The 11,280-nt window shown below is 40.7% G+C and overlaps 1 protein-coding gene across 4 annotated transcripts; it reads left to right on the top strand.

Annotated features, from left to right (window-relative positions):
- The first annotated feature begins 3,446 nt into the window (after positions 1-3,446).
- On the top strand, positions 3,447-9,524 carry LOC133412440 (cytochrome c oxidase subunit 4 isoform 2, mitochondrial). Of its 4 annotated transcripts, none has more exons than XM_061695772.1 (6): positions 3,447-3,652; positions 4,612-4,789; positions 6,466-6,613; positions 7,854-8,021; positions 8,106-8,237; positions 9,277-9,524. In XM_061695772.1, exons 3-6 carry the CDS (start codon positions 6,466-6,468, stop codon positions 9,408-9,410), a joined length of 582 nt encoding a protein of 193 aa, XP_061551756.1. In that variant the 5' UTR covers positions 3,447-3,652; positions 4,612-4,789; the 3' UTR covers positions 9,411-9,524. The 4 variants fall into 4 exon arrangements, with proteins under 4 accessions (XP_061551756.1, XP_061551945.1, XP_061551672.1 ...); XM_061695961.1 differs by having other exon boundaries at positions 3,448-3,652; positions 6,466-6,564; XM_061695688.1 differs by lacking the exon at positions 4,612-4,789 and having other exon boundaries at positions 3,450-3,652.
- The last annotated feature ends 1,756 nt before the right edge of the window (positions 9,525-11,280 follow it).

Below are 11,280 nucleotides of genomic sequence, written 5' to 3'. Positions count from 1 at the left end.
GTTGTAGTTTACTACAATTTGAAACCCATCATACAAGGTTGCCCTTAAAAAGATTGACTTTGAAAAAGACGCACCGGAAGTACACGTGGACATGCAAAGAATATTCTCTGTAATTTCCACTAACCACCAGACTTAATTTAGCTCCGCCCTGACACACAAAGCTTGTATGTCATTCGAGCTGTATCACTTCAACATACTTCCTTGGCACCAAAATCCCTCTTTAGACAGGGCTTTGTCGGCATCTCTTGGCATTTGTGGGGGTTTCAGGAAGAGCACCAAAAAAACCAGAGGTGAGTTTTTCAGCAAACAGCTGGGTTACACAAGAAAGAAAACTACATTCTTTGGCTAAATGTTGGTGATGAACCCATTTTAATTGGATTGAATTCATAAAAGGCTGACAACTCAGTCTACTAATAGCACAGTTTATTTCACTTCTTCATCTTATATTGTCGTAGCTAATTTAAATAAACAGCTTAAATGCATACTATTCAAATCTGGATATATTATCATCATTATTACAGTTGATGAAAATTACATCCATCCATCGTTTACAGTGCCTTTCTTCAACAGGACCAGGGGTGATCTGTAGCCAATCGCTGCTGATTTTGGGCGAGAGGTGGGGTACACCCTGGACCGGTCGCTGGTCAATCGCACATATTGACAAACAACCATTTACACGCACATTCACACTTTTGGGGCAATTTAGAGTTTTCCATTAACCTAACGTGCATGTTTTGGGGAATGTGGGAGGAAGCCAAAATAGTTCCATTCCATTTCAAAATTGAATAACATACTAAATTCAAGTAATATTCTGGCCTTTGTTATAATGTTTTTATGCTGCCTTTTTGTGTCTTTTTAAAATGTTGCAGGAAGATGATTGACTAAATAATTAATTAGTTAAATGTGTGACTAGTATTACGCTTTATGAAGACTGCATAAAGGGATGTTTAGTGAAATATATTGAATTAAAAGAATATTATAGACTTTGAGGGGAATTTTCCCGGCCCAAGCTGTTCCCGTTTGTCATCATTAAGGTGGCTTCATCCCCACCGCCACAGGATCTCAAAACTGTGTAATACTGCCAGCTAGTGGACTCACATGGAATGCGAGGGCAGCCTCAGGGTTAAAGAACTATATTGAATGACGTATATTAATAGCATCTACTAAATAGGTACAGTTTCTGCTACTACAATTTCTTACAATTTAAGGGAAAGGGTTACTTTAATACAGTACACACATCCTATCATTTTGAAAAGAAAAAGACGACATCATTCATCTATCTCAATCAGGATTCACAGTCAATTTAAGGGGAACACCTACATTTTCCATTGGCTGAAAGTATTTGGACAATAGACGTAATTGTAAATATAACCTGAATTGTACAAAAGTCACTGAATGCTTGAAGTCTGCAGACATCCCCAAATTGTTACTTTCTTCCCTGGAGATGTTTTGCCAGTCCTTTACTGCAGCCACCTTGACCCTTTTGTTTCCTTTACGACTTCAGTAAGTGAAACGCGTCCGCCATTGACTTGACGTGAAGCCTCTGACTTGACCGTGGAAGAACATTGCTTTCAATGGGCTTCAAAAATTCTTTAGTATAGGATTGTAGGTTGAGGTGCTCAAATACAATTCGGGAGTTGACTCCCAAGAGGTTAACTAACTTGAAGTAACATAAGAATGGACTGCACCACCATCCAACCAACCATTCTTATGTTACTTCAAGACCAATGAACGAGATAAAAGTGTGGAGGTGATATCCGGTATTGAGCTGGCGATTGGTGGCAGCAGTGTTTGACAGAAGCTACTAATATGAAGGCCAAGGAGATCTCAAGTGAATGAAAAGCAATCTAAATCTGCAAGAGACCAAAACAGTTTAGTAGGTTTTAAAGAGAAAGAAACTACCAGTGAGCTCAACAACATCCAAAGGTCTGAAGCCCACAGCACACAAACCCATAATTCGGCCACACTTAAGCATGTTCCCCTATACTGATCTAAGTCAGCAAAGGCCTGATTTTCATATGTAGCTGAAAGATTATCCTGTTTGTGTGGGGTCTGTTCAAATGAGTTACTCCTCCCTAATCTGCCTGGAAAATGGTCGTGTAGATAATCGTAAATGTTAGGATCTTAAATTGTTATGTACGCTCAACATCAAGTTGGGCCGGACGACGGACTCTGTGACTGTGTTTTGGAAATGGAATGATAGCCAATTAGGAAGCTATCTGAAGCTGACGATGTTGCCGGGTACAAACAGAGGAGAAACATTTTGTGTTGCTTGTCATTCACCACACAAAAGTGACCACAATGTAGTTCGTTACCAAATGAGCTATGAGTTAGCCTAGCTTCTATGGTTTTTTTTTTTTTTTTTTTTTATCTCCTACTTCACTTTCTTCTTCTCTGTATTATCTGGCAATCTGAATCCTATCCTGGAGCAGTTTATGATCCAATGCATACCACAACATGTGTCATACGTGGTGAAGGCAGTGGTGTGGAAAGGTATGGCTTGGATAACTGATAGTAGAACAGGCTCACTGGTGTTGATCGATGATGTGACAAAAGATAAATAGTGACATGTATAAGATTAAACTCTCTGCCCACATTCGGTCTAATGCTACAAAAGTGATAGGACAGATGTATAAAATGATGTTAAATATAAAGTGAAAGCAACAAAGACATGTTGAAGGCGAATGAATGGAATACCGTTCATTGGCCAAGTCAGTGGACTGATCTCAAGTCAGTAAAACTCACCTTTACGCCTTTCTCTTACTAAAAACAAAAATGAAGCCCATGACTGTGGCTAGCAAAAACCTGGCAGCAAAAATAAGAGGGAATACCAACAGGAGAAAATGGCGGCATTCTACATTAAGAGGATGCATTTCCTTAAATATTAAAAATCATATTTTTGTGAATGATGAAAGTCTGTACTCCAATAACATGTTCATGTTTTATTTCATTTCTATTATGGTGGTGTATACTGTAATTATTTCTAAAACTCTGGACATGCTGCCTGATTTTCAGCTCACACTATAAATTGTTTTCATATAAAAACACCCATTCTTGTCTGACCCTTTTCTGTCTCCTCCCCTTTTTGCGCTGGCTGTGCTGCTGTTGGCCAACTCGCCACTCCCCCCCCCCCACACCCACTCCCTTCAGGCATTTCGTCTCTGGGATCTAGGCCAGACCTCTGTGAAAATAAAATAAAATAATGTCTTGAGCCACTGTGTGACAGTCAACAGTTGCATTTTTTTCCATAAACATTGACTGCAAATGTAATATAAATACCATAATAATAGTCTTCATTAAAAAAAAAAGCAGGCAGTGAACTCCTCGTGTCCTTATATAACCTCCCTTCTGCACAAAGCGAGCAGTGCAATAAAAAAAATAAAAAAAAAGAGAGAGAAAAATAAAAGTTGCTGCATTTTTGCAATCTGCTGCATGAACTAAACATCATTCCACATTTTCCACAGGCATAACTCTTATTACAATGAATATGTTTATATTTCTTTAACTTCCTTTGTAACTTTGCCCCATCCAAGCTGTGTTTGAGACCTGCCCACCAGTTGCTTCTCTGTCATGTGTCCCTGATAGCCAAGCACACACGACACAGCAGCAGCAGCAGAAGCCGTTTCCACGCATGATTTGCACCACTACCATGGTGAGTATAACGATTACAATCTCTTCCCAGGTGGAATACTTGGCAACAAAATGGAGGGAAATGAAACACCCTCTTTTCCTCAACTCCACCACACTGGAGCTCTTCAGAGGAGAGTGTGGCGTACGTGCAGTCGCGATGGTAAACAATCCAGGGAATTAATCTGCATCAGTGATCCCATAAGAAAAACAGTCATTACTCACTGCCAATGTCAAACCGGTGTGGAAATTTAGTCATTTGTACCAATGTGTCTTCCCATTAATGGAACTCAAAGTTGCCCTCCTTTGCAGGCATGCAGTTGTTGTCTTTTAGCACAATAACTTTTAGAAGGTCAGCTTGTACTCCAAATTTGACAAGCTGCCAGTTTCCGCCATTTTCATGTTCAGTGTCCGTTGCCAGCAACAAGTGAAACCAACTACTCTTGTTAAGAATCATTTGCTGCCTTCTTGTTTCCAACACTGAATTGGGACGCAAAAGCAAGCTTAATGCAGGTGGCACGTTAAAAATAAAACAACATCCAGCAAAAGCAAAGTAAACATGACCTGCTCATTTTTAACAACTTCATGTCCACAGCTGCCACTCACTTGGGAGATGACACATTTAATGTCCTTTTATAAAATAAAATACAAAGCATGGTAGACTAGTACTTAGCAAGTTCTTCCTTTATGGAGTTTGCATGTTGCGGGTAATGCGGCTTCCTCCCACATTCCAAAAACATGCATGTTAGGTCCTTTGAGGACTCCAAATGACCATAGGTGTGACTGCGAGAGTGCGGATGTTTACCTATATGTGCCCTGCAATTGGCTGGCAACCACTCCAGGGTGTAGCCCGCCCCTTTCCTCCGTTATTTGCTTAAAAAATAAATAAATAAATAAATACATTGCTCTTTGCTGTTTTTTTGCTCAGGTTTAAGCCATGTCTATCCATCCATCCATTTTCTGTACCGCTTCTCCTCGCTATAGGGTCACGGGTTTGCTGGCGCCTATCTCAGATGACTTCAAACGAGAGGCGGGGTACACTCTGAAGTGGTCGCCAGCCTATCACAGGGCACATACAGACAAACAATCATTCACACTCACATCCACATGTGAGGTCAATTTAGAGTCTTCGGTTTCCTCCCACATCCCAGAAACATGCAAGGTAGGTTAATTGGAGTACCCGCAGAAAACCAACCAAGGCACAGGGAGAACATGCAAACTCCACACAGGCGGGGCCGGATTAGAACCCCGGTCGTCAGATGTGTGGGGCAGACATGCTAACCAGTCGTCCACCGTGCCGCCACACTGTATATATAAAAATATATAAATTGCTCTGGCGCCATCTGGTGGCATATCTTGGTGCCAACACCTTTGTTGAGCTGAGCGCAGGAGCTTCATTGTCAGGTCCTAGCTTTGTCATTCAAAACAAAACAAAAAGTGCTCAGCTGCCATCATGTGGCACCTTGAGCAGTTACAAACCTTTTGGGGTGGACGTCAATTACTCACGGATTTTCGCAGGGGTTGACTGTAAAATACATTAATAAGTACCCTTTTGGCCACTCAAAACGCGTGATTATATAATTAAAATTAAAACAAAACTATTTATACAAATTAAATCAAGCAAGACACAATCATGCAAAATCATTGAAGACAAATAAAAAATTATTTATAGGCACCTTTCTGGGCACCCATTTAGCATGAAGACAGAATGGAAGAATAATATCAATAATATTAAAAACAAGAATAAACTTACAAAATAATTTTAAAAATAACCGGCGTTGTACCTGAACAAGTTCAAAGAATGAAAGCTCATGAACTGCTTCCTATTTTGGGCGAACATGAACAGAACTTAGTTCATTTCTGCCTGATGAACGTTATTGAGAACATGCTCATTCTGTAGTCAAAGAACAGTTTTGGAACAAAAACTTTATTTTCATTCAAGAGTGCCAGGTTTTGTTAAGGCCTGAACACACTAAATACCAGCCTTCATATGTCAGGGATGAACGCCGTATTTGGCAACCGCCAATCATGTTTACATTTGGCAGGCACGTGTGCTCGAAGTGCGTTCAGGGACACTGCGCAAATGGGAGAGAATGTGTTCTTTGGTTGTTTTGTAATGCAGTATGTCATTGTAAAAATTTATTACCAGGAAGATTATTATTTGTATGAGAATGCTTTAGTTGAAACACTTATCATAATATAGAATTTTGTTTTGTAATATAATAGATGAGAAAAAATATTTTATCAATATAGTCAGCCAGAGATGCAAGGCAAGTAAAGTTCTCAATGTCCTTTCACTATCGTTCCTGCCATACTGTGTTGTACGTTTTTGTTTGCATATCAAGGACAAACGTCTTGTTTTTGCTTAAAGTCTTAATTGAAAAAAAAGACCATTGAAGCAATGTTTTTCCCTCATGTTTTTTTAGATTGTACGGGTGAAAGCTGCAGCTGACTACTAGTGTTGACTGAATGGGTGGAAACAATGGGAAAATGAAACGCCAGTATTTTGAGGGGAATAGCCCATCAGCAATATTTGGGGGGGAGAACTATGAACTTGTTCATTTTAAGAACGGTGAACTTAGTTAGAAAAAGAACTTTCCCAACACTGCAAATAACGATATTACGTTACATTATTCTTTCAAAAATATTGATATTTTAAAAAGATAACAGAAGATTAAGAAAACAAATGACACAATCACACAGCATCACTAGATTACAATAAAAGTAAAATATACAGACGCAAAATTCTATTTTCGTGGTGATGAATTTCGAGATCTCATGGTTGATTATTTTTGTTTTTCTGTTAATTGCAGCTTTTTATGCACTACATGTTTACAGATGCTCGGCCTGAGAGCGGGGGCGGCAGCGGCAGCGGCAGCAACGCGTTTCTTAGGAAGGCGTGTGCCGGCACTCGTGACCCCCAGCAGCGCCAACATGGCGAGTCACGGTCACGGTACAGTATCGTGTTTGCGTCTACTTGTAAGAGGTGGGGAGGAGATGTTAAGAATGAAACGGGTCACCTGCTCCTGCTCCTCAGGACCACCTTTGTAACATGAACGTCAAATAAAATAAAAATAACTAAACAAAATATGAATGTGAAAATTCAGATATAATAAATAAAACCTTTATGAAATAACATTTTTGTAAAATAACAAATTAAGGCAAATTCACTTCCAAGAAATGGTCTTTCACTATGTTGTTTCTAATTGTTAAACAGCACAATAGTGTAGGCTCACCAGGTAGATTACAATAAACAGGAACAAGATTGCAGTTGATATAACAAATATACACACCGCCTGTTCAAATGCCAGGTTTTTGTGTTGTAATAGAAATTTTGACCAAGATAAACTATTTTAATACTTTTTCCATCATTAATGTGACCTAGAATTTGTACAACTCAACTGATTTATTTGTTTATCTTTTTGAGAGGAGAGGTGAAAATATACAACTGAAGTTGAATGTGATAGGCTTGGAATTTAACTTGCTGCTTTCTTGGCCAAGTCACCACTGCAAAAGAGATGTTCTGTTTTACTGGTCTTTCACCTGGTTAAATAAAGTTTAAATAAAATAAAGAGTCGGTGCAAGACGATGCCAGGTGCGTTACAGGTCTGGGATCACTTTGCATTACGATCACGGCGATAAAAATACTGACAAAAGTGCATTCCACTATTACTAAGTACAGTACAAATTGTGAATAGCTGCATGTGAATATAATGTAGATACTACTGAACGTGTTTATTGAAGTCATCTGCTGTGTCGGCTCTGTGATAAAATTAAAATTGAGACCACAGCATATGAAACATAAGTAACCTTTAATCGAATGACAATTGTCAATTTTCTGTGATCCTAAATAAATAAACAAACCCAACTGAGTGATTTTATTTTATTTTAAAGTAGAGGACACAGGAGGAATGCAGATTGCAGACATTACTTTTTTTTTTTTTTTTTTGAACGATGGCAACATTTTGATGTCATGTATTATTCCCTTAATTAGGAATCTCTTTCATTCTCCTTTAGCCCATTAGGTACACATCTAATTATATTTGACCAACAGAAATCCGTCTTGGCTTTTGCTCAATTGTGTTCTTGTGGTCTTACTTGTATTGACTCCCACAGGTTTTCACTGTCCTACGTGCCGCTGATAATGACGAATGACTGCCTTTTTAATGTGTTTAATGTGATAAGCTATTTCTGCTGTTAAGTAAGCCGTGGCTCGTGTCTCCCAGCTGATGTGAGCCAGGTGGCGGACATGTCCAAGCCCATGTACTGTGACCGTGTGGACACCCCGCTGCCGGACAGGGCCTACAAGGATGAGCTGAGCGCCGCTGACAAGAGCCTCAAGCAGAAGGAGAAAGGGCCCTGGAACCAACTGACCCAAGAGGAGAAGATAGCCCGTAAGCTCCAAACAGGACAGTGTGTCCAGTAAAGGGCCCTCTGAGTCACTAAAACCTTCTTGAACTTGTTCAACCGTGCCGCAGTGTACCGCCTGATGTTCCGTCAGACTTACCCAGAGATGAAGCAGCCCACAGCGGAGTGGAAGACGGTCATGGGGGGCGTCTTCATCTTTTTGGGCCTCACAGGTCTGGTGGTGTGGTGGCAGTCCGTCTATGGTTAGTTTAGTGTCCCTCGTCATTGTCACGCTGTTTTTCGTTTCCTCCTCAGGCTGCTTGTCTGTCTTGTCCTCAATTTTCCGCCTTTGGACGCAGTAACATGGTGGACATTACATATGCTAAGAGCTGTTTAAATGTTCACTTCCGCCGAGGTCTTGTTTGGTCACGTGTGAAGCAGTAATCCACAACTCAGCGGAACGTTTCGTGGTGTCTGCTTTTAAATGTGAGGAACATAATTTACTCCCCACGTCACCTACAGTTCTCTGGTGTACTGCGGCCATCTAACTGTCCATATTGTTATTAAAGGACGAGCGGTTTTGCTCCGTGTTGTGTCCAAAAGCACTGCAGTTTCGCTCAAGACACGAGTCCGTTCTTGCAGGTTACATTGTTGCAGCCAATAAGAGCAGAGAGTGATGTCACACGGTTTTTGGGGAGACTTTTAAATTCACGTGGATTTTCTGACGTTACGTGAGTGAGCAGAAACGAGTTTAAAAGGTTACTACACAAACAGGAAAAAGAACCAATTCTCATTTCTTTGATATTTTTTGTCTAGCTTTGCGCTGATTCTGACTCCATTGTTTTTATACCCAATACTTATCCTAGTTATGTTTTATCCTTATTTAACCTATGTAGTATTTATCAAAATTTGTAGGTTACTCCCGTTGGTCTTTTATTGTAATTTGTACACATTTTATATATTTTGGTACCGATGGTGCGGTGTGAGTGGTTAGCGTCTGCATCTCTGCCTCACAGGATTGGAGTCTGGTCTGCGGCCTTCCTGTGTGGAGTTAGCATGTTCTCCCCATTCTTGTGTTGGCTTTCTCTGCGTCATCCAGCTTCCTCCCACATTTAAAGAAAAAACATGCATGTTGGGTTCATTATAGACTCTAGTCTAAATTGAGTGGGGTCAGACTTACAGGCAAATGGGAGGGACGAGTTGTCAACTATGACTTGTTTTGTGAGCCAAATCATTTACTTTTTTAAGTATTAGAAGTGCTATAGAGATACATTAATGATTGATATTTGAATGTGTCTCCAGTGTACCCCCCGCAACCCCGGACGTTCGACAGCGAGTGGCAGGCCAAGCAAGTTCAGAGGATGTTGGACATGAAGGTGAACCCGGTGGAAGGTTTCTCCTCCAAGTGGGACTATGAGAAGGGCCATTGGAAATGAAGTGGATGAAGCAGAAGCACATCCTCACTGTGTCTGCACCTTATAAACATACAAGAATAATAATAAAGTTTGATCTGCGTCCAACTTTTAGCATGCGTTTTAAATATTGTAATATACTGTATTAAATTAGTAAATGTTTTTAATCTATTTATTGTATACAAATAGAGGGAGTCTATGGGCATGGGGGGCCTTTATTTGCAATACATATTTTAAATAACAAACAATGTTACCAGTGTATTATTAAAATAAATATGACTTAATATGAAACTGCAAGATCGGGAGCAGAGTGCGTGTAACAAATAAGTCAAATAGTTCCCAAGAACATAGTTAAACATGGACAACAGAGGAGGGAGTATATCAACGGAGGAGGGAGTATATCACATGCACTACCGGTCAACCACTGGCACCAATTTTACTCTATTTTTATTGAAATCCATGCGGCGGAACAGCGCCTTTAATCCAAATCCATGCGGAACAGCGCCGCATGGTTTTGGATTAAGCGTTTTCTATCACTGGCAATGAGTCTTTCACACCTGTTGAGATGTTTTGGCCCACTCTTCCTTAAATGTGTGTGTGTGTGTGGGGTGGGGGGGTTACAAGCTTTAACGGCCTTTTAAGGTCATGCCAGTGCATTTCAATCGAATTCAAGTCAGGACTTTGACTAGGCCACTCCAAAACATTTTGTTTTGTTAAGCCATCCAGAAGTTGCCTTCCTGGTGTGTTTTGGATCATTATCCTTCTGCAGAACCTAAGTGCACTTCAGCTTGAGGTCAGAAACTGATAGCTGAACATTATCCTTCAGGATTTTCTGGTAAAGAGCGTAATTCATACTTCCATAAATCACAGCAAGTTGTCCAGGTCCCGAAGGAGCTAAGCAGCCCAAGACCATCACACCACCACGTTTGACTAATTGCATTTTTCTGAAATGTTGTGATACAAGGCAGCACGGTGGACGACTGGTTAGCACATCTGCCTCACAGTTCTGAGGACCGGAGTTCAAATCCCGGCCCCGCCTGTGTAGAGTTTGCATGTTCTCCCCGTGCCTGCGTCGGTTTCCTCCCACATCCCAAAAACATGCATGGTAGGTTGATTGAGGACACTAGATTGCCCTTAGGTGTGAATGTGTGCGCGAATGGTTGTTTGTTTATATGTGCCCTGCGATTGGCTGGCGACCAGTTCAGGATGTACCCCGCCTCTCGCCCGAAGATTGCTGGGATTTGCTCCAGCACACCTGCGACCCTAGTGAGTATAAGTGGAATGGAAGATGAATAAATGAATGAATGTGCTACAGCTATATGCCAGATGTAACCAGACACACACCTTTCAAAAAGCTCAACTTTCATCTCATCAGTCCATATATTATTCTCCCAAAAGTCTTGGGACTCAGATGTTTTTGTTTTTTTTGCAAAAGTAAGATGAGTCTTTGTTGTTTTTGGTCACCAGAGGTTTTCGTGTTGGAACTCTGCTATGGATGCCATTTTTGCCCAGTCTCTTCCTTATTGTTGTCATGCGCACTGACCTTAACTGAGGCAAGGGAGGCCTGCAGTTCTTTAGAAGTTGTCCTGAGTTCCTTTGTGGCCTCCTGGATTAGTCTTTGCTGTTCTCTTGGGGTAATCTTTGTAGGCCGGCAACTCCTGGGAAGGTTCACCACTGTTTCATGTTGTCTCCGTGTGAGGATAATGGCTCTCCCTATGGTTCGCTGGAATCCTAAACCTTTAGAAATGGCTTTTGTAACGCTTTCCGGACTGATGTCAATTTATTTCTCGACTGTTCTGGAATTTCTTTGGATCGTGCCATTTTGTCCGACTGGATTTTGTCATACAGATTCTGTATGTGCTTTCTTGATTGAACAAGTCTGAAGGTAATCAGG

This window comes from Phycodurus eques, chromosome 1 (genome assembly GCF_024500275.1).
Source record: "Phycodurus eques isolate BA_2022a chromosome 1, UOR_Pequ_1.1, whole genome shotgun sequence".
NCBI classification, from domain to species: Eukaryota; Metazoa; Chordata; class Actinopteri; order Syngnathiformes; family Syngnathidae; genus Phycodurus; species Phycodurus eques.
The sequence above is the reverse complement of the archived record's forward strand: the minus strand, read 5'-3'. Positions and strand labels throughout refer to the sequence as shown.

What these genes read in the sequence shown, in the direction of transcription:
- LOC133412440 (XM_061695688.1), top strand. Translation starts at nt 3,632, where the DNA reads ATGATTTGCACCACTACCATG. An exon ending in TGATTTGCACCACTACCATG is followed by an intron (nt 3,653 to 6,465) that starts GTGAGTATAACG and finishes ACATGTTTACAG; the next exon opens with ATGCTCGGCCTGAGAGCGGG. An exon ending in TTTGCGTCTACTTGTAAGAG is followed by an intron (nt 6,614 to 7,853) that starts GTGGGGAGGAGA and finishes CGTGTCTCCCAG; the next exon opens with CTGATGTGAGCCAGGTGGCG.